Genomic DNA, 27,744 nt, shown 5'->3' with positions numbered 1-27,744 from the left:
GCCCTTGGGAAAGTGACTACTTCACCTCCATGCTCTGCCAAAAAGAGTGAGAACAGTGCGCACCTTCTAGGCTTGCTGTGAGAATTAAATTAGTATTTGTAAAGCATGTTAGGAGTGCTCGGTGCATGGTAGTTGCTTTGTGAGTGTTAATCATGATCTCCGCAGTGACTGAGAAATCCCACCCCCTGCCTGGTTTTATAAACAAAGTTTCATTGGGACACAGCCATGTCCATTTGCTTACGTTGTACAAGGTCAGGACTGAGACTGTATGACCAGCAAAAGCTAAAATATTTATACTCTGGCCCTTTCCAGAATGTTTGTGGACCCCATGTTACTCCTACGGTGAGTACGGGGCGCCCTTCCCTGCTTACGATCAACATGATCACCAGCTGGTTCTTCTTGGCCACCTGCGCGTGGGAAAAGATGCAGTCCAGCACCTGGGACATGTCTGGCTTCAGCTGCTCCCTGAGGTTGATCACACACTTGTCGTAGTGAGCTAGAGGGAGACAAAAGGGGTAAGGCTCAGGGCCCTCCCGCCCTGTGGGCTTGTGACCAGTGCTGGCAGGGACTCTTGCCTTGTTGGAAATGGTTCTCCACCCGTAAATATCTCCGCAGGAGGTCCAACACCACTGCCTTCATGTAGCCGCGGGTCCCGCTGCGGTACCTAGGGAGGAAAGGCGAGGCTGCTTGAACCATCAGCTCCACTTCCTGGGGCGCCCGAGTCTACAGCAGAGCTTTTAGGACTTCCAAAGGGAGAAAACAGTAATCCAGTATCTGGACGCTGTACCCCCTAATCCTCAAGGCTGGGAGGGACGTGTGAGTCGGACCATTTGCACTAACTCTGTAGGCCAAAGACAGCAGTGACTTGCCCAAGGTCATACATCCAGCCAGAGTCCAAATCTGAGCCTTTGGATGGCACCTGCCCATCCCCAGAGAGAAAAGACAGGATGCTGAAAAGGGTCAGCCTTGCATATACGGTTGATACCAAAAATGATCAATGAACCATCCTAGGTATAAAGAGAGTTTGAAAGATAATTAAACGAAACTTGAAAGACGTGTATCAATAGATACCTATGTAAATTTCACTTCCCTTTTAAAAATCAAATTTTAACCTGGATGTTCCCTAAGACATTTCATCTCTTCTAAATCACTTCTGCATGTAGGAAACTGAGTTTCTTAAGTGATATGACACTGAGTTTTCAGGCCATGAAGACCAGTTTAACCCCAGAGTCACTGACAACAAAAGAAAGAACATGCACTTATTCAACTGTGATCTAAAAAAAATACATAGAACAGAGCTTTGAGGGGCGCCTGGGTGGCTCAGTCGGTTAAGCGTCCGACTCTTGGTTTCAGCTCAGGTCATGACCTCAGGGTCATGAGATCGAGCCCTGCATTGATGATTGAGCCCTGCGTCAGGCTCCATGCTCAGTGGGGAATCTGCTTGAGATTCTCCCTCTCCCTCTTCATCTGCCCCTCCCCCCACTCGTGTGCACATGCATGCTCTCTCTCTCTAAAATAAATAAATCTTAAAAAAAAAAAAACAGAGCTGTGATATTTATGTTTAACACAGAAAAATCTGCTAGGGGATTGTTCATTTTCTTCTAGGTGTTTCTCTGAAGCTAAAGCGTGGGTTTAAGGTTAGCGGCCAAAGTGTTCTGGGGAGGGTCTCCCCTCCTAGCCCTTGGCTGTGAAACTCTCTCTTCGTGGGGACTCCACACTAAGACTCCCTTCCTCAGCTCAATCCTATATGAGCAGTCTGAGTCCCCATGAGCCAAGGCGCTCCCTGAAAAGAAGGGCAGTCTCCTAGGGTCCTACTTTCTCTCTGTGCCTCTGTTCCCAGCACATGGTAAACGTGCATACACTTCATCTCCTCCAGTTTAAAACTGTTTCAATTCTGTCTTTATAAGCAGAGCTTCTCTGCGAGGTAGAGTTTTCACACAACATGGCAGTTCTTCCTGTCATCAGAATAGCTCTCCCTGCTCACGAGCTACTCAAAATACAAATTCCTCATCAACTCTCTTCTGCAAGGATTTCAAAACCACAAGGATAATCTGTAGGGTCCTTGACGGCCTATAAAACCACCACATCCCATTGTCCTATAGGCAAAGCTACTGAAAGGCCTCCCTGTGTATCAGCACTTTACAAGCATTGATCCACTCATAACTCAGAAAAACTCATTGCACGTGAAGAGTTTTTATTCCCATTTTACAGACAGGCAAACTGAGATCACAGGACAAAAGGGCCTTGCTTGGGGTTTCTGGGATTAGGAATAGCTATGCCGGGACTGTAATCAGCGTCTCTGGACCCCACACACTGTCTCTTGGTTGGAGCCTGCCCTTGAGAGAGACCCAGAGTGCTGCATTGGTATAATGCACAGACAATGAGTCTGACAACCGCCCCCCACGGAGGACCGAGGACTCACCTCTGGACCAGTTGCACGATGCTCTGGGTGTTCATGAAGAAGACCTCCCGTTCAGCCTTCCGCTGCAGGGTGGCCGCGTGGCAGTCCAGGATGGTGGCTATCTGGACGGGCACACAGGACAGGTCTGGCCACTCATAACCACACAATCTGGTCACCACCATGAAGGAGTCACCAGAAGGACCCACTGTGGGCTCCCATGGAGGACCCACCCAAGGCTCATTCAAAATCTGAAAATTTCAGCTCCAAAGCCTTCTCCCGACACCCAGAAACAGCTGTTCATCCCGCTCAACCGCTCAACATAGTGCTTGAGGAATTTGAGCTTAGAATGACAACAATCCCATAAAGACACGTGTATTATTCCTCTCTACAAATATGAATGGTCTGGGGGAAGGGAAGGGAGTTTCCAACTCCAGGGAAAATGAAGCGGGCCTGGGAGGGGGGGGGGGTGTCTTGTTTTTATAACTAGATTTAGTGTTATTAGCATATTGTTTTTGGCAACAAAAAATATTTTTAATGAAAAACCTGTACCAGGGGCGCCTGGGTGGCTCAGTTGGTTAAGCGACTGCCTTCGGCTCAGGTCATGATCCTGGAGTCCCTGGATCGAGTCCCACATCGGGCTCCCTGCTCGGCAGGGAGTCTGCTTCTCCCTCTGACCCTCCCCCCTCTCATGTGCTCACTCTCTCTCATTCTCTCTCTCTCAAATAAATAAATAAAATCTTTAAAAAAAAAAAAAAAAAAAAACCTGTACCAACAACAAATTCCTGAAAGGTCCAAACAGGTACTTTTCTCAATTGGGGTTCTTTAGAGTTTTGTTTTGGTTATTTCTCAGTTGAGATATAATTTACATACTATAGTATTCCCCCTATTCATTCATTCATTCATTTTTTAAGTAGGCTCTACGCCCAATGTGGGGCTCAAACTCATGACCCCAAGATCAAGAGCTACAAGGTCTACCAACTGAGCCAGCCAGGCGTCCTCCCTCTTTACAGTATACAACTAATTGAGTACTTTTCAGTATATTCAGAGTTGTGCAATCATTTACCATTATCGAATTTGAGAGCATTTTCATCACCCCAGAAAGAAACCCGATAGCCATTCACAACTACTCTCAAGCCCTCTCTCCCAGCCCCGGGCAACCACTAATCCACTTTCTGTCTCCATGGATTTGCCTCCTCTGGACATTTCACATACATGGAATCATGCAACACGTGGTCTTTAATGACTAGCTTCTTTCACTTAGCATGTTTTCAAGGTACGTCTATGTTGTAGTATAAATCCGTATTAGATTCCTTTTTATGATGGAATAATATTCCAGCCTCTAGAGCAGTTGACCTCCAGGAGTGACCTGATCTAGGCTGACGCGTAGCTCCCCAAATCACAAACATGTGGGTGAGGGAACGATAATGGTACGCAGCCCTTCTAACCAGACAGAGGGCAGAAGGTAAGCTGAATGAGGAGGTTCTTCCAAATGCAAATTATCTTGAAAATGCTTAACAAAGCAACACCCCCTCCTCCACAAAAAAAGCACAAAATCAAGCCAACATAGAGTTATGAGAGACATTTCATACTACCCTGGAACCCACAACTGCCTCTGTCTCAGCCCGGGTACGTTGGGGGAAATGCTCCCTGTATTTGTACCCACTGCTAACTGCTATTCTGAAACCGAGTTTTATGGAGTAAGGCCACGTAACCGTGCTCATCTCAACAGTGTTGGGGAAAGTGCTGGGGGTCGGTAGAGAAGGGCTCAAAAGGAAACTCTCAGCCTGCGCCATCTTGGCTGCTCGATCAGAGGCCATGTGGCCAGAAGTTGAGTTCCTGGGGCGGCACCCACGGGCACCCCAGTGGGGCGGGCGCGGGGGGGCACACACCTGCTGGCTGGGGAACTGGCACAGCACCGAGGTGATGTTGCTGGCGTACTGGGCCATCACCCTGCGGACCGACTTCTCCACGGGGGCGGGGATGCGACCGGACACACTGGTCATGATTTCCTGCAGCTCCAGCAGCGGCAGTGATGGATGCCGGAGGGTCGTCATGAGCTTCTGCACCCACTCCTTCAGCTGAAGCGGGGACCACAGCATTAGCCAGAGGTCCTGTGGGGGGCACGGACACCACCACCCTCCCTAGGGCAGCCGACACACTCAACCCATCCAGACCCTGTACCCAAAGAGCCAAACATCTAGACCCAGCAGCCTCTGGAGCAGTCCTGAGTGGAATGGCCCCCTGACTACAAGGGCAATGCCCAGTTACCCCGCACCACCCCCCCCCCCCACGCATCCAGACAGACGGCATGGTGTAGGAAGAGAACACGAGGCCATGTGAATAGCTAATGTTTAGTGCCAGACTGCTCTAAAACCTTTATTTGTATGTTCTCATCCGATCCTCAGAAACAACCCTGCAAAGTAGGTATAATCGTTATTCCTATTTTACAGTTGAGAAAACTGAAACAGAGAGGTTGATGAAGTTACCCAAAGTCACCCAGCTAGTGAGAAGCCAACTCAGGCCACTCAGCTCCAGAGACTCTTAACAGCGGCACTACAATGCCTCCGGGTGTCCCGGCAGCTGAAATGTTGATGGTCTCTGAATGAGGATAATGGCCTGACTCCATAGGAGCTGTGTCGTTTAAAAATGAAAGAACGCGTGCCCCAGTGAGTGCAAAGACTAAATAAATGTTGTAGTTCTAGCGATCTACAGGCACACAATCAGGCGGCACAGCACGGGAGCTGAGCGCATGGACTCTGAAGCCAGATGGCCCGGGGTCAGATCCCACCTTTGCCTTTTCACTGGGGAAACAGGGCAAGGTTCTTAGTCTCTTTGTGCCTCAGTTTCCTTAGCTGTAAAGTGGAAATAATATCATAGGTGGTTGGGAAGACTAAATGACTTAATAAATTTCAAGTGCTTAGAGTAGTGGTTGGGACACAGTATGTACTAGACAAGGGGTGACCGTTAATAACACCACCACCAGCACCAGAATTACCATCACCAGCATCATCACCACCATCACCAGCATCACCAGCATCACCACCACCAGCATCACCATCACCACCACCAGCATCACCACCACCACCATCACCACCACCAGCATCACCACCACCACCATCACCACCACCAGCATCACCAGCATCATCACCACCACCATCACCAGCATCATCACCATCAGCATCACCAGCATCACCACCACCAGCATCACCATCAACACCACCAGGATCACCATCAACACTACCATCACCACAATCATCATCATCACCATCACCACCACCACCATCACCAGCATCATCACCATCAGCATCACCAGCATCACCACCACCAGCATCACCAGCATCATCACCACCACCATCACCAGCATCATCACCATCAGCATCACCAGCATCACCACCACCAGCATCACCACCACCAGCATCACCATCAACACCACCAGGATCACCATCAACACTACCATCACCACAATCATCATCATCACCATCACCACCAGCATCACCATCACCACCACCACCACCACCAGCATCATCACCATCAGCATCACCAGCATCACCACCACCAGCATCACCAGCATCACCATCACCACCACCAGCATCACCAGCATCACCATCACCAGCATCACCATCACCAGCATCACCACCACCAGCATCACCATCACCAGCACCATCACCAGCATCACCACATCACCAGCATCACCAGCACCACCACCAGCATCACCACCACCAGCATCACCAGCACCATCACCAGCATCACCACATCACCAGCATCACCACCACCAGCATCACCATCAACACCACCAGGATCACCATCAACACTACCATCACCACAATCATCATCATCACCAACACCACCAGCATCACCATCACCACCACCACCATCACCAGCATCACCACCACCACCAGCATCACCAGCATCACCACCACCACCATCACCAGCATCACCATCACCAACATTGCCACCATCACCAGCATCACCAGCACCATCACCAGCATCACCAGCATCACCACCACCAGGATCACCAGCATCACCACCACCAGCATCACCAGCATCACCATCACCACCACCAGCATCACCACCATCACCACCACCAGTATCACCACATCACCAGCATCACCACCACCAGCATCACCACCACCAGCATCACCATCAACACCACCAGGATCACCATCAACACTACCATCACCACAATCATCATCATCACCACCAGCATCACCATCACCACCACCAGCAACACCAGCATCACCATCACCACCATCACCAGCATCACCATCACCAACATCGCCACCATTACCAGCATCACCATCACCACCACCACCATCACCAGCATCACCAGCATCACCACCAGCATCACCATCACCACCACCACCATCACCAGCATCACCACCACCAGCATCACCATCAACACCACCAGGATCACCATCAACACTACCATCACCACAATCATCATCATCACCATCACCACCAGCATCACCATCACCACCACCACCATCAACACCACCAGGATCACCATCAACACTACCATCACCATAATCATCATCATCACCATCACCACCAGCATCACCATCACCACCACCACCATCACCAGCATCACCACCACCACCATCACCACCACCACCAGCATCACCATCAACACCACCAGGATCACCACCAACACTACCATCACCACAATCATCATCATCACCATCACCACCAGCATCACCATCACCACCACCACCAGCATCACCACCACCAGCATTACCAGTACCACCACCACCAGCATCACCATCACCACCACCAGCAACACCAGCATCACCACCACCACCAGCATCACCAGCATCACCATCACCAACATCGCCACCATCACCAGCATCACCATCACCACCACCACCATCACCAGCATCACCAGCATCACCACCAGCATCACCATCACCACCACCATCACCAGCATCACCACCACCAGCATTACCAGTACCACCACCACCAGCATCACCATCACCACCACCACCACCATCACCACCACCAGCATCACCATCACCACCACCACCATCACCAGCATCACCACCACCAGCATCACCATCAACACCACCAGGATCACCATCAACACTACCATCACCACAATCATCATCATCACCATCACCACCAGCATCACCATCACCACCACCACCATCACCAGCATCACCACCACCAGCATCACCATCAACACCACCAGGATCACCATCAACACTACCATCACCACAATCATCATCATCACCATCACCACCAGCATTACCATCACCACCACCAGCAACACCAGCATCACCACCACCACCATCACCACCACCACCAGCATCACCATCAACACCACCAGGATCACCACCAACACTACCATCACCACAATCATCATCATCACCATCACCACCAGCATCACCATCACCACCACCAGGATCACCACCAACACTACCATCACCACAATCATCATCATCACCACCACCACCAGCATCACCATCACCACCACCAGGATCACCATCAACACTACCATCACCACAATCATCATCATCACCATCACCACCAGCATCACCACTAACATGTTTTGCTATTCTGAGAAAGGATGGGACAGATAATCGTATCACTTCTGATACTGAATTTAGCATCATGGATCTCTCACTGAGGTCTGCAGATGTGAAAACTTATTTCTCTACAGAGTAAGTAGGCAAGGGGCCCCTGGGATGAACAAGGAACACAGCGGGTCTCTGAACAAAGTGACTTCCTCGTTCTCTCTTTAAGAGGTGACCCACATGGACTTCTTTTTTAACTTACTGCTCGAACATTCTCCATAAAAACAGTATAGCTTTTACAACAGTTTATAATCAAAGAGAACATACACCGATGTTTACAATCAGTTGAGGAAGTTCCTGAGACTAAGTCCACAGAGGGCTAGCCATTTTTCCCATACCTTACTTCAGTAAAGACCTCGGATATCATGGAATAAACTCTCCTGGCTCTTCACACAGACCTGCAACACGTGTGTAGAATACACACCTATCCTTTGCACGTGACCTACCTTTGTGCTAAAAATAGGCTCCGGCAGACAGTAGCCATTCATGACGTTGGTCAGGTTTTCCAGGACATTGTGGAAAACCTGGTGCAGTTTCTCTCCCATTATGGGCAGAGTTTGCTGGGAAGGGAGCGCTCCTGTGAATGGCTTGGCCTGAGGAGACACAAAAACCAGAGGTCAAGGACACCTGCCTCCTGAGTGAGAGGAGAGAAACGGAGGGGCGAGGCAGATCTACCAGTACAGTCCACAATACAATCAGGATGAAGCCTGAGGGAAGAACAAAAAACCCCACAAGAACACACACTGGAAAGTCAAAATTGCTAAAACCCCACCCAGATGTGGGTTTCCCAATTCCGCCCCCCCCACACCCCCGGAGAATGCCATAGTCCCTTGTTACGCACTCCCAGTGATTTTGGAGGAAGTTAGATTCTTTTGTTTTGCTCTGCTTTCTAATCAAAATTATCTCCCTGTTTTCCCTATTTATTTTCCATCTTTATTGAATCCCGAAGATAAACAACCAGCAGGATGGAAATTAAGGAAATTCTCATGCAAATGTCCCAGCTTTTTGTATATCATAAACATTTAGCCTTAGAGAACCAAAAAAACCCCCGAAAAGCTCCCCAAGGGGCAACCCTGACCCCAGGAGCCCATTTGTTTATTCATTCATCCTACAAATGTCCACTGAACACTTCCTACGTGCAGCCCTGAGACCCAGGAGCTTTGGGATGAGCTATTTTGCTGGCCTGGAACCCTCAGCTCCCTGCCCCTTCCTCTGTCCCAACCCTGTGGGCTTGTCTCGTCCTTCGAGATGAACTGGAGGGTCTCCTTCTCCACAATCTGGTGCTGGCTTCTCCAGCTGGGCACCCACAGCGTGGGCCAAGGGCAGCCCCCTCTTATTGCACTTCCTGAGCTGAATGACAAGGGTGCATCTCATAGGCAAACGTGAACCCCCAGGGACTGGTGGCCGGGCCCTGCCTCATGAACCTGGCGCAGAAAATGGTTGCTGAAAGGAATCGCATGCAGGCACACACACCTTTCTGGTGATCTGAAAAGGTTCAGTCTATTTCTGGCTTTGGGAAGCCTCTACAGAGAATAACGAAAAAATGAGAAGGAAACTGATAGAATATTCTGGAAAAAAGAGGCAATGTGGTTCTTTTTTCAATGATCTTACCAGCTTTCCCCCCTCCTCCCCTGGCATATATACTAATTATTACAGAAAAAAAACACGATACAGGCATGAATGACTACCTCTCCATATGCATACTTTGCTTAGGAGGGTGTAAACGCTCATTCATTCAGCAGCAAGACCTGCTTTTTTCTGAGTACCCATATGACCCACGCACCGTGCTAGGCACCAAGAATACAGTGATGAAGAAGAAAGTAGTCCTTGACCTCAGAACTCCCAGTTTCATGGGAAGGCTTAACAATTAATTATAAGAATCTAAATTGGAAGTCCCCCTTGAGCTTGACTTCAGGGCCATACATATCACAGATACTCTAGTACCCCCTCTGCTGGTCCCAAGGAGGGGGTGCTGCCCCCACAGCACCCGAACCTCTGTATATACATCCAAAAAATATCTTTGCAGCACCTACTACATGCCTGCCCTGTTTTAGGCACTGGGAATCTAGCAGGGGGCGAGAAAGACAAAATGCACTGGTCTCTTGGTGCTTCCAATCTAGCGGATGCCAAAAATTGGGACCAATGGGACAATCAGTGAGAAAAGTCGTCTGTCTGATCACGAATGACAGTACCAGGGAGGGAAGGATAGCAGGGCAGGAGGATGGGGAGTGTAAGGTCAGGTGTGTGTGTGTGTGCCATTTTTTAAAGGGTGGTCAAAAAAGGAGTCTAAGGAGAAAGGGCAACTCTACGTAATACACTAACCTGGATGGGTTTCTGGATTTGGGTAAAAACTAAAGAAATCATACAGTCGTGTTCACTGCGGCATGATTCACAACAGCCAAAAGACCGAAGCAACCCAAGTGTCCATCGATGGATGACTGGATAAACAAGATGGATGCTATACGTACCATGGAATATTACTCGGCCTTAAAAGGGAATGAAGTACGGACACCTGCTAGCACATGGATGAGCCTTGAGGACGTTATTCTAAGTGAAATAAGCCGGCCACAAAAAGACAAGTATTGTACAATTCCACTAATAGGAGGTTCCTCGAGTAAGCCAGATTCAGAGAGACAGTGAGAGCAACTGCTAGGGGCTGGGGGAGGGAGGAACGGGGAGTTCGTGTTTAATGGGTGTTAAGAGTTTCAGTTCGGGAAGCTGAGAAAGTTCTAGACACGGATGGCGGTGCTGGTCGCACAACAGTGTGAATGCACTTAATGCCACTGAACTGCACACTTCCAAACGGTTCCGATGCTGAATTTCACATTGTATATCTTACCGCTTAAACGTGACCACTAAGGAAATGTGCATAACGTAGGGACGTCAGGGAGTAATAATGTATCAATACTGCTTCATCCGTTGTAACAATATTATCTATTCTTTGTAATTATATGTTAATAACTCAATATTATTACGGTATGCAATCTGAGTTTTACTCTGGGTGGGCTGGCGGGCTGCTGGCGTGAGGGGCATGAGCAAAGGTGGCCATGCTTCCGTACCCATCACACAGGCTGCTGGGGGCTCACAGAGGCAGGACAAGAGCCGGGAGCATCCAGCAGCTCCACTCCCAGAACACAAAGAACTGCGAACACTCCTGAGCCAGCCGGGGTGGCCGCGCTGGGGTGCGACATACCGGGTGCACTTTGGAAGGGTCATCGAGCTCCAGCCTGGCCACCACACAGCCTGCTTCGAGCATGGCCCCCGGGCGCTTGATGTACTTCACCCGGCCGCTTTCCTGCACGTTCAGGGTCATGATCATCTTCATTACCTGTTTTGCAGGAAGGAGAAATCAGACGAGCCCAGCAGAACTGGCTTGTGTGTGTGTGACAACTAGAGTCCCCCAGAACTAGGACTCTGGAGCAGCAGGTGCTTGGTCATTTAAATAGAAGGACTCCCTGGGCAGAGTTCAAGTGTAAAGGAGGGAGGGAACTCGCATTTGCCAGAAGCCTGCTCTGTGCCAGGCTCAGTGCTGTTCATGAATTATTTCCATCTGCAAAGCCAGCAAGGGGGGGCAGGTTATTTATTGTACCCATTTCACAGGCATGGAAACTGATCTGTATTTGTAAAGTAAAGCCTCTCTCTTAGAAATACTGTTAAATCATCCTGTGTGGGGGTGCTTAACACACACATTCCAAAACATGGTGCATTTTGTGGCTGGCTCCTTTTTTAAAGGCAGTGAGAAAACCCTCTGGGGAACCTTTGGTGAAATGAAGAATGTGCTCCCCGTACCTCTCTGAGCGTCTGCACGCGTGGACGTGATGCATTTGGTTACCACGGTGTGGGCTACAGTCAGGACTGCACTCCTCTTGCTCAGTGGTTCACAGCTTGGGCACCCAAGACAGAGCTGGGCTGGAACCCCAGCGCTCCACCCATCCTTCTGTGACCTCCAGCAGGTGCCTTCCCCTCTCTGAGCCTCAGTTTCCCCTACTGTCGAATGGGGAAGAATGACAGTCTCACCTCATAGGGCTCTTATAAGGGCTGCTCAGGAGGAGCCCGGTGCATGGCGGGAGGCCGGCAAGCGTGAGCTCCTACTGCTGCCGTATTTTCATTGTCGATAATTATCATTATTATTGACCCTGGCAGCATGGAATGGAGGCCAGGTGTGAACCCCAGCTCTGGGGGACCTTGAGTTCCTTAGCCTGCCTGGGCCCCGTTTCTTCACGTGTAAAATGGGGATCCTATCTGTGCCCATCTCCTGTGATTGCTGGGAGGATGACAGAAGGTAATCCAACAGGTAAAATACCTAGAATAGCACCTGCACATGCCAAGCGCTTTGTAAGTGTCAGCTTATAGCTTTTTCAATCACTGCCATGGTTATTCTTTTTTTTTTTTTTTTTTTTAAAGATTTTATTTATTTATTTGAGAGAGAGAGAGAGAATGAGAGATAGAGAGCATGAGAGGCGGGGAGGATCAGAGGAAGAAGCAGACTCCCTGCTAAGCAGGGAGCCTGATGCGGGACTCGATCCCGGGACTCCAGGATCATGACCTGAGCCGAAGGCAGTTGCTTAACCAACTGAGCCACCCAGGCGCCCACTGCCATGGTTATTCTTAACCCGCCCTTCCTTGCTCCTACGGAGGTGTACATTTTTGAGGTTTTCCCTTTGAATACTGCAGAGAATTGGGGCTGAACCCCACACAGTGGCCCTCTGAGGAATCAGCAGATGGTGGCCCAGGGGAGAGGGGAGGCCCACCGGCTCGGGTCCAGGGGTGCAGCTGCAATGCGGGAGGGATGGCCCTGCCTCGGGGAGGGGAGTGGAGGGCCAGCCCCGTACTCACCTCCATGTTGGCGTAGCTGCTCCCAGCCTCAACGTGGCCCCCGTCCTCCACCATGTACTGCATTAGCTTCCCAGCCGAAGGGGCTCTCAGGACCGTGGGATCGTTCTCCTTCTCAAACACACACGTCTTGTTGCCGATGGTAATACGGTAGCTGGGAGACAGAAGGGGCGGGCAGGTGGACGGAGGACCATCAACCCAGTGTGCCCAAGTCTGGCTTTCGACAGTGTTTTCCCCTTCCTGAAGGCAGCCCAGAGTGTCCTCCCACCCTGTGTGTGATCTGCGGGATTCCACTTGCCCAAATGCCAGCGTCTGATGGTTACCGTAGAGATACTGGGAATGAATGGGGTGAACAAAGGGTATGACCCTTTTCCCGCTGAAAACCAGTTCCTTTTACTGATACAATTCTAAGAGGCATGAAGAAGGCCATCGATATTATCTGAAAAATATTTACCAACTTTAAGCCTTCACCTTATAACTGAACTGGGGAGAGTATGTCCCTGGGGCAGGTCGGGGGCGGGGGGGGGGGGGAAGCCTATCATAATCTTGAATATTCTTGGCAGACAGAACATGGCTGAAAAAGAGGTAATAAAACAGTGCTCTGGCTGGGATGAATCCAGTCTGCCTTCTTCCAAAACTTCGAGGTTTGGGAAGGGAGACAATTCTCTAAGTGGAGCTGCTGCAGGCCTGGGGTCTGTGGTGCACCCCAGCCCACCCCCACCCCCAGCTCCCGCCTGACTCTCCTTGGCTGGAGGCGGGGAAGAAGTCTGTGCTGCCCGCTCAGCCCGGCTGGTCTACACTTCATTGTACGTACGAGCTCAGTGTGGTCAGATGCACTGGAAAGGGAGGGTCTTTGCGGGGCGGGGAGGGGGCGGGGAATCTCATGGTGCCTCCATGCTAAGTGCTTCCAGGGCATCCTGCATTTCGCTTATCCAGGTGCACAGTGACCGGTCCTGCCCCTTCTGCTTGCTGAATGTGTCATGTTTGCCAACATGACCATGGTCTTATCCCAGTACCCAGCCCTGTGCCCGGTACAAGTAGCTGTCGCCCTAACTGGATGGCTGTATCTCCTCCAGGCCTGAGCTCAGATGGCTGTGGCCACTGCAGCTCAGACAAGCAGCAGCTGACACGCTGTCACATGCCTCGCAGGCCCTGGAGCTGGGAGTCACGGCCCATTCGGCTCTGGATCCTCCCACATTACTAGGAGCGGGCCTCTTGGGAACCTCCCCAAAACATCTGCCAGTTTTGTGGATGTCCAGCCAAGAGATTAACCTCTCCATGGGCCCCAGAATTTGCTGGAGAAGGTACTTTATCTAAGACCCCTGGGCTGCACATAGCTGGCTTTATATCTTTGAGCCCCACGGGAAAGCGTGGCTCTACGCCGCGCGCCCTCCCCCCACGTCCATGTACCTGTCAAACTCTTCTTTCATGTAGGTGGTATAGCTGTTACCATTATAGGACAGTAGCAACCCCCCATCGCTTAGCCGGTGGGCGTCGATCTCGATGTGACAGTCGTTCATGATGAGGATGAACATGGTCAGAGATTGCCGGGCCACCTGCGGGGACAGGCTCAGTGTCCCTGCCTGAATTCAGGAGGCCTTCTTGTCCCTGGGCCCCAGAGCACCATCTTCCCCCCCCCCCAACCATCACCACTGGGAGCAAGGGCTAGTGGGGGGCGGTGGCTAATGGCCAACAGCTGTGGGTGTAGTTCAGCCTGGTCATCTCCTGCCAATCACATGCCCTTCTCATTCCTGCCTCTAAGCATCAGCCCCAAGCAGGGCCACCCTGAGCAGCAGGGAAGGTGGGGGTAGGGGGGAGTGTCTCACTGTGGATGAGACAGCCCTGGAAACTCCACCAGTGACCAGGATTCCGCCCTCCCCAGACCCAGCTCTGCCCAGGGGCACGTGAGACGTTTGGGAGCCTCGAGAGAGGCACAGGTGGCCAGGCCCTGGCCTCAACTCTGCACTTTGATCTGACATACCAGCCCTGGGTTCACTGTGGGTGTGCTCGCTCAGAAAACAGAACACCCTAAAGAGCCCTCCACCTCTAAGATACGTATGTTGAGACAAGAGGTAGCAAGAAACCGAGGAATGTTTATTGCAACATTATTCATGGTAACAGTAAGACTGAGACACAAACTAGCTATCCTACAACCTTGCAGTGGAATCTCTAGACCCGCACTGTCAAATAGAGCAGCCCGGACCTAGGCTCTGGCTATTTACGTGTAAATTAATTTAACTTAAATCATATATAAAATTCAGTTCCTCGGGGCTCAGTAGCCACAGGTGGTCATACTGGAGAGCACAGATATAGAACATTTCTGTTCCTACGGAAAGTTCCATTGGACCGTTGGCTCTAGACATCAAAATGATATTAAGAAAACTTGTTAACAGCACGGGAAAACTTTATGCCATGATAACATCAAAGCAGTAAAACAGAATTCGCACCATGATCTCAACTTTGCAAAATCAGTGCGTAAGGAACAAAGAATTAGAAGACATGTGCTGAAACGTTAATGGGGATTGCCTCCCAGGGTCAACACACGATGGGTTTGTTCTTCTGATGCTTTATGCTTTTTTGAAATTTTTAAATTTTATACAGTAAGCATGTGTCATATTTAAAATCATGCTGGGGGAACCAGGCCCCCAAAACAGCCAGGAAGCATGGAGGGGTAAAGAGGAGTGGTTTTATGGCAGGCTCCCATGGAGAACATGCTTGTTTGACTACACCAACCCTGAAAATCCCCAAAGCTGGAAGTGTAACATGTGCTTAGTCATCTTAAAAATAAAGTAACAGAATATAAAAATTCTGCCTCAAAGGCAGACTCGAGTTCTGTTATCTTTTCCCTCCTGAGAAGGAGGCCTTTGCTTCTTGGGGACACTTGGCCCCCACGGGTCACCCTGACCTGGACCCAGGGCCTGATCCTGTGCCCACACATCTCAGATACTCTGATATTCTCTGCTGAAATGACCTCAGATGCCCCAGGAAGGGTAACTGGATACTTCTGACAGAGGACAGCAATGCCGAGTAAACCCCCAGGGAAGCCCAAGGTGGGCCAGGGAGAGATCAGAAAGCCATACGTTGACCTTTGGTGTAGACACACAGGACAGAGCTGGCCTCCCACAGCCCCTGGAGACAGACCCACACGCTATGCTGGCTCAGCAAAGGTCCTGCTCACGCTCCGTACTGGACTGGCTATCATGCCCCCAAATTCATGTCCTTCCGGGCACCTCGGCGTGTGACTTTACTTGGAAATAGTGTCTTTGCAAATGTAGTTAGTTAGATGGGGTAGGGTGGGAATTTAGGAATGCGATCTGAGTGGTGTTCTTCAGAGCAGAGACACACAGAAGGAAGACAATGTAGATACACACACACACGCACACACACACACACACACACACGCACACAGAAAAGGCAGCGTATGAAGCCAAAGGCATGGCTTGGAGTGACAGGCTACCAGCCACGGAACACCAAGGACGGCCCCACAACCACCAGGAGCTAGGAGAGCATGAAACAGATTCTTTCCTGGAGACTTCAAAGAGACCAGGGCCCAGCTGACACCTTGATTTTAGACTCTGGCCTCCAGACTCTGAGAGAACCCACTTCTGTTGTCTGAAGCCACCGGCTCATGGCACTTTGCTACCTGAGCCCCGGGACACGAATACACGCTCTGCTGTCCGCTGTGCGTATTGCTCAAGCCTGCATGTGCCAAACCCAAAGTGCTTAGGTTTCAAGGGCACGGGACTGCCTGGGGAGTCCCGGGACCCATGCACGAGCAAGTCCACTCCAGAAAGAAAAACTCCCACCAGCCTCCAGAGTGCTGGAGACATCCGAGAAACCCGGGGCCTTCACCTTGAGGATGTACTTAACACCTCCATAAATTAATTCCACATCCACGATGTTCAGCAGAGAAGCTGCAGGAAGGACCTGGCCCCTGAAAGAAAAGACAGACTCGCGGTCGGCTGTGGGAATGAACGAGAACGCTAGGGCCACCCTCTGGATTTAAACAAATCACCCAGCTCTTTGCCTCGCCTAAGCACCGACACATCTGGCTGTATTTAAAAAGCTAAATCCGATGAAAAGGCGCGAAACGGGACGTTGCTCAGAACTTAAGGGAACAGCACTTGCTGAAGGGTGAGAAATTTCAAAAGGGCTTTCCAGGAAGCAAAATCCCGTAACGCCCGTTCTCGGAAAAAACTCCCCACGTGGGAAGGAAAGCGACACACGTACTGCGACTCTATTAGTCTGCATAAGCACAATGACCACACGCTAACGGCTCTTGTCTTTTTAAAGTTGTTTCGGTAGCTTCATTTGCCCATCACAGTGTCTCTGGGGGTGATTCCTGCCTCTACCCCAGGACATTTGGCCATGTCTGGAAACATACTTGATTGTGGTGACTCCTGGCGGAGAGAGGGGGGACTCCTGCTAACTTCCCACAGTGCACAGGACAGCCCCCGTAATAAAAAAAATCAATCAGCTCAAAATGTCAAGGGGGCCGGGGCTGAGAAACGCTGGCCCATCCTAAGAGTGAGCACCCAGCTGCTTCTGGGCTGGTCCACTTCACCAGCCATGCCTGACTCAGGCGAGGGTCCAGAAGGAACATTTGCAGAGCTGACCTAGCACCCGCTTTGCTTCTCAAATCCACCTCCTCTCTGAGCTCAAGCACTATGGAGTACCTTACACAAGTCAGCATGAATAAGCCCACAGCGCTCTGCCTACCATCTACCGGCTGCCTGGAGAATTCCCCCCTCCGCCGGTGGCCTCCTCCCAGGCAGCCTCGGTTCAGAGGCGAGGAATTTCAGAGGTAAGCACACAGGAGGGACTCCCTAATTGTCCGCTGGCTGGTTATCTGCCTTACTTGCCACTAACACGCATCCCACAGTGGGGGGGCGGGGGGGGGAATTACCCTTGCACCCTACCTTTCCAGCGAGTGTAAGAAATCCGTCATGCATGTTCTGAACATCGCATCGGCCACATTCAAGGCTCCGCACACCACCCCAAGCATGATATCTGGCTTCTCGGCCTAGGAGAGACTCCATGCTTCAGTGTTGGTGGTGACCAAGCCCACAGAGAGGCGGGAGGTGGGGGAGAGGGGGCTCCGTGACCCTGAGGGGAGAAGCGTGCAGCTCCCCACCTGCACTTTCTCGGCGATGAGGTGATCCAACCAGCCTGTGTCGATGTCGTTGTTCTGGAAGCGCTCGGTCTCCAGCAGATTGATGAGATACTCCACGGTGGTCCTGAAGTCGCCCCGGATGGACAGTTCCTTCAAAGCCACCACCATGTTCCTTGAGGGGAAAGGCACATGGATTGTTTTCCAAATTAATATGTGTCAACAGAGCTCCTGCCTGGTTCTCAGGGAGCCCAGAATAGCACAGCTGAGAGAGGGGCCTGAGTCCAGCAGCCCATCTGTCAATCTCGGCTCCAGCATTTGCTGGTCAGGCAATCTTGGGCAAGTGACTTAACCGCTCTGGGACTCAGTTTCCTCATCTGGAAAACGGGGAAATAACCCTAACTTCACACGGGTGCTGGAGGATTAAAATGAGACAATCCATATAAAGCGCCTAGTCACTGATAAATAAGGTCAGCTGCTATGAACATGATTAATGACCGTGATTGTAATTATTATTAACCACTGCCGGTCGCTCTGCCTCTCTGCAGCTGGACCTACTCAAATCCCCGTATCCCAGAGCAGGTGCCACCCCCTGGCTGTCCACATAGCTGCTCTGCAGGGTATGCACGAGGTGCATCTACGGAAGGCCAACACTGTTACCCCACCCAGGGTGTGGCGGTCACCTGTCCACATGTGCTTGGTTGGTCACCACCTCCTATTTCCCAGAGGGGTGGCCTCTCCCCAAAGAGGGCTTCAGTCCAAAGGGCTGAAGCCCCCACTTCTTAGGAAATAACCGGAGAGTGTTTTGTACCATAGAAAGAGGCATTAGAACCATTCCCTACCTGGGAGAGGAGAGCTTTTACACCTGTCATGACGTTCCTGCGTGCATTCAGCAGGTGTGGCAAAGGGGCAAGAACAACCCCAGTTCGGGGCCAGGGAAATAAAGATGCAGTGAGGTCAGATGAGCACGTCAGTAGTGTCGGGAAGTCAGGTGCGGCACGGGGAGTCTGCATGTAAGCATCAGGCTATTGGGCTCGAGGGTGACCAACTTGTCCCAATTTGCTCAGGATGTGCCCAGTTTTAGCAGTGAGAAATCCCAAATCCTGGGACACCCTCAGTCCCGGGGAAGCTGGCACAGCTGATCCCCCTATAAGACCCTATGAGCGGCGCCTGGGTGGCTCCGTCGGTTAAGTGGCCGACAAGATTTCTGCTCAGGTCATGATCTCACGGTGGTGAGATCCCCTGCGTTAGGCTCTGTGCTCAGTGGGGAGCCTGCTTAAGGTTCTCTCCCTCTCCCTCTGCCCCTCCCCACTTGTGCTCTCTCTCAAAAAAAAAAAAAAAAAAAGCCAGAATTTTTCCCTCTGAATTCTTTTAAGGTCCATACTGGTCATTCCCAGCATAGGACGAGCCACAGGCCATTTCCATCAGAGATCAGAGTGGGCTGGAATGGCTGGTCTCCCTCCCCTTTCAAGTTTTCACTCAGCATGATTAAAACTAATTACATAAAGCTGGGAAAGAAAGCCCACTCATCACAATCACCCAACTCAATTTAATTCATGACTAAGTGCCCTAGTGGCTAGATTTTAATGCTTTTTATTATGTTCTAAATTTTTTAAAAAGATTTAAAAAAATTTTTTTTACAGAGAAAGAGAGAGAGTGGGGGGGTCAGAAGAGAGAAAATCCTAAGCAGGCTCCATGCTCAGCAAGGAACCCCATGCAGGGCTTGATCTCACGACCCTGAGATCATGACCTGAGCCAAAATCAAGCCAGATGCTTAACCAACTGAGCCAGCCAGGCACCCCTGAAGATTTTATTTTAAAGTAAGCTCTACACCCAATGTGGGGCTTGAACTTACAATTCCGAGATCAAGAGTTGCATGCTCTACCAACTGAACCAGGCAGGTGCCCCGATTATAATGCTTTTTAAACAAAATGTCCACAAAGTCTTTGGGGTTTTTCACTCTAAACACGAGAATGTTTAAACACAAGAATGTTTAATTACAAAGTTAGTTGCTTTTTACCTTTTTGCACTCAGGGCAAGGCAGGAAAAACGGGAGATGGGGGTGTGTTTGGATTTGGGAACCCCTTTGTCAATGTGGGTTTCTCCAGGACCTACTTATAAGGTTTAAATTTAAAGAAGTCCCCCCCCACACACCTTTTTCTAAAAAAGCTCTAGTACTTGGCACCTTTTAAATTGTGGAATCCCCTCGAACATTCTTTGGATCTCCCCCAAGTGCGAGCTGTAATGAGCTCAAGACCAAATGACCTTGGTGAGCTCATGAGCTCCCTTGACTTCATGGATCTCAGATACAGGAAGAGGACAGACTTCGCCCTTGGACGTCAGCAAAGGGCATTTAAGACAGGGTCTGCTCGTGCTTCACTCCTTTACCTCCTGACGTAATGCTGCATCTGAGCCCCAGGCTTTTAGCTTCTGGAAGGAAGGAGGGAAAGAAGGAGGGGAGCAGGGAGATACTAACGAAATGGCCTCTTCCCGGTTCTCTCCCCAGGAGAAGCAGTGCCCGAACTGGGAATCAGCAAATTCGTGTAAGCCACCAGCAGCCGCCACGCTGAAATAACCCCACACGTTCTTGTTGCTCCGGAAATTCAGTTCCTGAACCGTTCCAGAGCTTGGCTTAAACCCCTAGAGTCAGAACAGCAAAAGCAAAGTTGGGGGGGGGGGAATCATCACACCAGATATATTTGCATCAGAATTAAATCCTAGACAAACCCAAGAAGAACCCCCACCACAACCCAAAGCTTAGTGTGATCAATAGACCGTTGATCTCTCTCACTAGGGGTGAGGGTGTACCCATGTCAAGACGTCCATGCATGCATGTAATTTTTACTTAAAAAAAAACTATAAAAATAAATAACCATGTTGGGATGGGGGGAGGAGGTACAGAAACAATAGGGGGAAATGCCGTTCACTGATGGAACTGAGGGAAAGTTCATTCTGATTTCATAAACTTGACATTGTCAGTCATAAAAAGTTTAAATGAAAGAGAAGAGGGGTTGGATTTCGAATTCCGGGATTATGAAAAAGCCAGCAGATAAAGCAATGTGATGCGAACACACACCTAATTTGCTTATGGGGGGTGGGGGTGGGGCAGAAGGCCCATCCCCCTGAGTATAATTTTGGTAAGGGGGGGTGGACGCAGACCCTCTCGCTGGGATTAGGGCTCTGGATGTGTGTAGTGGAGGCATCTGTTTTGAGAGATGGAGAATTCCAGGTGCCCGGGCTATTTCCACTCCGAGTCCCTTCGTCCTCCCCAGCACCTGTAAACAAGCCATCATCCCCCTAAAAAATTCCCATTTCGCGTGTCCACCACCAGAGTCCATTGTTTGTAGCCAAAGATGCCAAGCTGATAGAACTACCATAGCTTACAATTCTTTAATTAAAAGGGGAGGAGGGGGAGACAAACTTCTCTTATCCCAAGTTTCTTAAATGTAATCACTGAACAATGAGGTTGTGGTAGGTTATGGAGATGATGTAACAGTCATCCATAAGTAAGCATGTGACAGATACCAGCTGGCTGGTTTCTCGAGGCACAAAGAAGAACAAGTCACAAAGGAACTCCTTACAAGGGACCAGACTCCAGGAAAGAGTACAGGGAGGGGGGGCGGCAGAAAACCAAGGACCCGGGTTCTAAAGCTGGCTGCTTGTCCCAAAGATGGACGTGGCCCATAGGGTCCAACTGTGGGGCTTGGTCATGGCCTCAGCAGGTTGAAGGCACGAAGCAGGACCCTAACCTCTCGAGCTGTCCTGTCCATGAGCAACGAGAGGCACAAAGGATCTGCCCCGGTGCCTAGCACACACTTCCCGTCAATAAACCACTGCCTTCCCACGCCACGGTTTCCCTGTCTGTACTCCGAGAAGCCTGGGCGTCTCATCCAAAGCTAACGTTCAGGCTCTGCCCCACACCGGGAGCCTGGGGATGGCAGGCGCGGGGGCCCCCCAAAACTTGCCTCATCGGGGTTCTCACTGGTGATTCTGGCCGCGATGACATGGCCTCGGGCGAGCGGAGGGTTGGCAGGAGTGTCAAACGAAATGGGCGTCACCCCCCACGGCGACTCTCCGTAGAGAAGCCGGATATCCTTGAGCCGGTGCAGCGGCACCCCCATGGCAATCTGAAATGAAGAAATCCATCCCGCGGACTGTCAGTCCCCACGAGCACCCTGGCCCCCAGACATGGAGCGCACTGCTAGATGCCCTGGAGGAGGGGTGCAGTGAATGATCTCAGGTATCCTGAGCACCTGCTGAGCACATGACACTGTGCCACATGGTGGCAGGAGAAGCAAAGCAAGAGAAAGACAGAAGGGACGCCTGGGTGGCTCAGTCGGTGAAGCATCTGCCTTCGGCTCAGGTCATGATCCCGGGGTCCTGGGATCGAGCCCTGCATCGGGCTCCCTGCTCCATGGGGGGCCTGCTTCTCCCTCTCCCACTGCCCCTCTTCCCTGCTCATGCACTCTCTCTCTCAAAGAAATGAATAAAATCTTTAAAAAAAATAAGAAATGTAAAAAAAACTTTTTTAATTTTATACTTTTAATTTTAGATAGATGTGCAGTGGCATCAGTGGTTTATTTTCCAATCGCCATCATTTTATATTGTGGTATTGTGCCAGAATGATCTTGTTCTTTCTTCCTTTCTTTCTTTCTCTCTCTTTCTTTCTTAAAAGAATGATGTTGTTCTTAGGAGGTCCTTTTACTCAAGTAGAGGCAAAGCACCATGAACGTTCAAGTCAAAACATCTCTCAAAAAGTTAAACCAAAAAAAAAAAAAAAAAAAATTACACCGAGACACGAATAGAAAGAACACAAATGTGGCAGAGGTTAACAACCAGTGGGTTGAGGCACAGGGGATGGGGGGTAGCTGCGCAATCCTTGTAACATTCCTGAAATTTTCCAAACTAAAAAAAAAAAAAAAAAGACAAAATAGAAAACAATAAAAATGCTGACGGAGGGAGGAAGGCAGGCAGGAAAGGAAGGAGGGAGTCATACATTCATACGTTTTAAACATTTGAGTTCCCATTCGTGCAGGAGTTCCTAACTCTGGGTCATGAGTTCTCAATGAGGGCAATACTGCCCCGCAGGGGGACAAATATTTGCTCTTGGGGATGAAACGATCTTACTCTGTATGTATCAGTCACAGATATATCTACAGTAAAAACATACAATATATCTGTATATTAAAATTTTATAAGGGGCTGGGAGCGCCTGGGTGGCTCAGTCAGTTGGGCATCTGCCTTCGGCTCGGGTCATGATCCCGGGGTCCTGGGATCGAGCCCTGCGTTGGGCTCCCTGCTCGGTGGGGAGCCTGCTTCTCCCTCTCCCTCTGCTGTTCCCCCTGCTCGTGCTTTCTCTCACTCTTTCTCCTGCTCTCTGTCAAATAAATAAACAAAATCTTTAAAATAAATAAAAAATAAATAAAATTTTATAAGGGGAGAAATTAGGGGGGGAAGTGTCTAAAAAGGTTCCTTATGGGGACAGTTATAAAAAAAGTTTGAGAAATACTTCTCAATGTGTTCAATGTGAATGGAGAAGAGGGGGTCCACGAATGCCCTGGAACTGTACAAAGCATATTTTTTTTCCCCAGGGAGAAATTCAACAGGTTTTTGCCCATTTCTCAAAGGGCCACACAGCCAGACAAAGGTGACGAACCACTCCACAGAAGGCTCTCCGCCTGCATGGTTCTCGATGCTACTCACACAACACACTCACTTCCCCAGGGACAGCCCTCCAAGAGGGGAGCAGGACGGTCTACTATGAGCAGGACGGGGACCCCGGCCCGGCTAGAAGAAACCCCAGGGCTCTGCGCCCAGGTCCTTGCCTGTAGCTGGGCGGCCGGCAGGTTGACATCGGCAATCATCTCTGTGCAGGGGTGCTCCACCTGCAGGCGGGGATTCAGCTCCAAGAAGTGGAAGCTGCCATCCTGGCTGTAGAGATATTCCACCGTCCCCGCGCTCACGTAGCCCACAGTCTTGGCCAGGTGGACGGCACACTGCAAAGACACAGAGCCTGAAGGGTCTCCAGTGGTTTTCTTGGATCATCTTCATGGGGGGCTGAGTAGGTCCCCCACCAAACGCTGAAGATCTGCTGGGCATCCTTTGGGACCTCAGAGATCGCACTCCCTACGATGGGCCCCGGGTGTCTTCGTGGACACCCACCCCGCACTGGCAATGGGGACGGTAGGGCGCTCTTGCTGGCTGGGCGGAGCCCACCTGCTCCATGAACTCGAACACAGCCGGTATGGCGATGGTGGCCGGCGCCTCCTCGATGATCTTCTGATGCCGCCGCTGGATGGAGCAGTCACGCCCAAACAGGGACACCGCGTTCCCATACTGGTCGGCGAGGATCTGCACCTCCAGGTGTCGGGCGTGCTCGGCCAGCTTCATGAGGAAGATGGGGGAGCCAGGGATCTCACTCTGCACCTGGGGGGAACAGCAGAGTGGCTCGATTTACCCTGGGGGACCAGGGCCGGAGCGAGAAGTCCTCTGAAGATATGTCCACGATCCTGCTGATCGTTTAGCTTTGTTTTACCTCTCTCGCGCGGACATGCCTTTCTCCTTGACTTTTTAAGTCCAACACTGTCAAAATACATCATGTAGAAGGTGGAATTTCCCCACAATCCCATTTTTCTAAAGATAATGTGCTGTTAGGATTTGGGCACATACTGGGTAAGAGTTCAATGTGGTTAAGAGTTAACTGCACACTGGTTTTCTGCTGCACCTTCAGGAACACACAAAACACACAGAATGTTTTCTGAATAAAAATAGGACGAAAACGTGCCACCCGGCAGCTTTCTTTTCCTCCTTCTTAAATAGTACTCTCTTGGCCAGTTGTGCACGGTGGAACCTACAGACAGACTTACGTCATTCTTTTGATGACTAAAAGGCAATTGTCCAGAAATTCTTAATGATATAAAAAAAAAGTGTTCACATGGAATGATTTCTAATAATTTTTTTTTTTAAAAGCAAGCCGCAGTAATATATGGGATGGCCCCGCTTAATATAAAAAATACAACAGAGCTGTTATGAACACCTATATAAAAGTATACACAGAGGTGCCTGGTTGGCTCAGTCAGTAGAACACGTGACTCTCGATCTCAAGGTTGTAAGTTCAAGCCCCACGTTGGGTATAGATTACTTTAACATTTTTTAAAAATCTTTTTAAAAATTCTTAAAAAAAACTGGTTACATCTGGGAAAGGGAAGAAGTTCAGAGGTGGTGGTAAAAAGAGAATTTTCCTTTTTTATGCTTAACATATCCCTAAAGCGTTTGAATGTTCTCATAAGAACATTTTCATATTGCACCCATGTAATCAAAAGAAACATGCTCGTGCGTGTGTGGGGGCATGGGTATATGGGACCGCTGTACTTTCCACTCCATTTTGCTATGAATTGAAAACTGCCCTAAAAAATAATTTTAAAGAAAGGGGAAAAAAAAAAAAAGCTTTTAAACCTACACAACCCCTAAATGTAATGGAGGATCCAAGACTGGATCCTGACACAGAAAGAAGAGATTAGTGGTGAGATCTGAGTCAAGTCTGGAGCTGACTTAATAGAAACGTATCCCTGTTAATCTGTTAGTTGTGACAAACATGGCAGAGCTAATGGAAGATATTAACAATGGGAAACCAAGGATAGATGGGGACTCCATACTACTTATGCAACTTTCAAGTAAACAGAACTTCTTCCCCTGCAAAGTACCCCAAAAACCTATCCACCCCAGTGGAGACACGCGGTAGTGAAACCACTACTTTATAGAACACTCATATATTGCCCAGAACGGTTTAATTGGTAAACCTTTTTAGAAAGCAATTTATTGACATGTTTTTGTAAGTGCATGTGCATGCTATTTAACTAAGTCCTTGGCATGTGGTCTTTACCCAAGAAAATAATTCAGAAGAAGAAAAAAAAAGCTAAGTATTATTTATGTTCCATGTTCTATAATATATATTATAGATGTTATATATTATTATGAAATATATTGTGTTATAGTATAGTCATAACAACAGAAATGGAAATAAGCCCCACATTTCACAAAAAAGGAAAGGCTTGATAAGGAAAACTACAGACACACTGGGAATATTAGGCAATCATCAAAATAATTGTAAAGATTGGAACAACATGGAAAACATGTCCGTGATCTACAATTTAGAATTTTTTTAAATGCAGAACAAAACACTATGTAGAATGAATACAACTCTTTAAAACATGCACGTGAACAAGGTCTAGAAGAAACCCTAGAAATTCTAAAATAGTTGCATTAAGAATGGGAAGATCGTTAGCCTACCCTTTTTTAAACATTGCCAATGGGCAACTGTAACAGGCATAAGGTTTTAAAAGTGAAAACCCAGCTACAAATAAGTAAATACATGGTTCATTCCTACAACAAAAGCCAATCATCTAGAAAGGTTAAAAATACCAAGACTACTAAAATTTACAAAATGTCCCATCTTCCAATAGACATGAATATAGTCACAAGCAGATAGATACTCCGGCCCTGTATCTCTGAAATCATTTAAAGTCAGGTGGATTCACAGGATTGAACATCTAAGGACATGGTATATGGATCAACCCAAACCAGGGACTTCTGTGTGTGAGAACGTACACATGTGCTTCGGGACACAGCACAGCAATATTCCAGCTCCCATGAATGTCCTGTTGACTTCTGACACAGTAATGTTAATGAACATAATCTGGTGGCCAACAGCTAAATACACGCAATTCCCACAGATATATGGAAAAATGCTCAGCAAGAAGAGCTCACTTGTCTGAAAAGGATTGGGAAGTCCTCGGCACTCTCTGCCTTCCGGATTCCTTTCCCTCCGCCGCCTTCCGATGCTTTGATCATCAAGGGAAAACCAACTTTTTCTGCCACCTGGGGGTGAAGGACAAACAGACCTCTTTAGAAGGTAGACAGTTTCCAAGCTAAAAGAACAATGAGAAGTTTCCAGCACCTTGGCCTCCCAAGCCCTGCGTTTACCTCTAAGCCCTCATCTATATCTTTCACACAACCCTGGTTGTAAACATCTTCTGGGACAGTGATTCTTTTCCCCTGCTGCAGATCATCTTCTGTCCATTCCACCATCAGACCTAGAGAGTCACAAAAAAAGCTGAATCCTCCCAAGGGTGGCAGAGAAACACAACACAGAAACCACAGGGCCTTTCCTCACCAAAGCCTCTCCAGACCTGGGTGCTGGACCAATAGTATACCGACTTGGTCCTTCAGCTTCCCACAATGGCTTTTAATTTTCTTAAGGGCTGACTCAACCTTGAATGGGAAATCAAGCTTAAGAAATTCAGACTGAGGGGCGCCTGGGTGGCTCAGTCGTTAAGCGTCTGCCTTCGGCTCAGGTCATGATCCCAGGGTCCTGGGATTGAGCCCTGCATCGGGCTCCCTGCTCAGCGGGAAGCCTGCTTCTCCCTCTCCCACGCCCCCTGCTTGTGTTCCTGCTCTTGCTATCTCTCTCTGTGAAATAAATAAATAAAATCTTTAAAAAAAAAAAAAAAGAAAGAAATTCAGACTGAGCCTATCACGAACAACCATATTAACCTGAACTCAAAAAAATTCCAACTCTACCCACTGAAGTCATTTATACGTAAATCACTGTTTTCTAAAACGCTGTGAAGATTAAAAACAAATAAACTTCCCATTCCGAATTTAAAATTCCATCTTTGGACAAAAAAAATCAAATTGGAGAGGAAACTCCTGAGACTTTTTCCTGTTCATTTTTAATTTATCTTAGAAATTCTACTTTTCAGAATTTATCCTAAGGAAATGATTAAAAAGTACATAGAAATTTAGCTAGTAGACTATCAAGACTCCATTAC

At 49.2% G+C, this 27,744-nt stretch overlaps 1 protein-coding gene across 3 annotated transcripts in view; it reads right to left on the bottom strand.

Moving 5' to 3' along the window:
• ACACB (acetyl-CoA carboxylase beta) overlaps positions 1 to 27,744 on the bottom strand; it is a 122,681-nt gene that overhangs the window by 48,570 nt on the left and 46,367 nt on the right. For all 3 annotated transcript variants that reach the window (XM_036085976.2, XM_078060860.1, XM_078060861.1), the window contains 17 exons: positions 26,897 to 27,006; positions 26,681 to 26,791; positions 24,131 to 24,340; positions 23,740 to 23,910; positions 21,880 to 22,041; positions 20,391 to 20,554; positions 17,939 to 18,089; positions 17,724 to 17,827; positions 16,657 to 16,738; positions 14,215 to 14,360; positions 12,808 to 12,958; positions 11,165 to 11,299; positions 8,418 to 8,564; positions 4,291 to 4,479; positions 2,423 to 2,523; positions 576 to 664; positions 372 to 496 (listed from right to left, as the gene is read on the bottom strand). In XM_036085976.2, coding sequence (XP_035941869.2) covers positions 372 to 496; positions 576 to 664; positions 2,423 to 2,523; positions 4,291 to 4,479; positions 8,418 to 8,564; positions 11,165 to 11,299; positions 12,808 to 12,958; positions 14,215 to 14,360; positions 16,657 to 16,738; positions 17,724 to 17,827; positions 17,939 to 18,089; positions 20,391 to 20,554; positions 21,880 to 22,041; positions 23,740 to 23,910; positions 24,131 to 24,340; positions 26,681 to 26,791; positions 26,897 to 27,006 — 2,348 coding nt within the window. The remainder of the gene's footprint in view (positions 1 to 371; positions 497 to 575; positions 665 to 2,422; positions 2,524 to 4,290; positions 4,480 to 8,417; positions 8,565 to 11,164; positions 11,300 to 12,807; positions 12,959 to 14,214; positions 14,361 to 16,656; positions 16,739 to 17,723; positions 17,828 to 17,938; positions 18,090 to 20,390; positions 20,555 to 21,879; positions 22,042 to 23,739; positions 23,911 to 24,130; positions 24,341 to 26,680; positions 26,792 to 26,896; positions 27,007 to 27,744) is intronic.

The sequence above is a fragment of the Halichoerus grypus genome, chromosome 13 (genome assembly GCF_964656455.1).
Source record: "Halichoerus grypus chromosome 13, mHalGry1.hap1.1, whole genome shotgun sequence".
Taxonomy (NCBI): domain Eukaryota; kingdom Metazoa; phylum Chordata; class Mammalia; order Carnivora; family Phocidae; genus Halichoerus; species Halichoerus grypus.
This window is presented reverse-complemented; position numbering and strand designations above follow the sequence as displayed.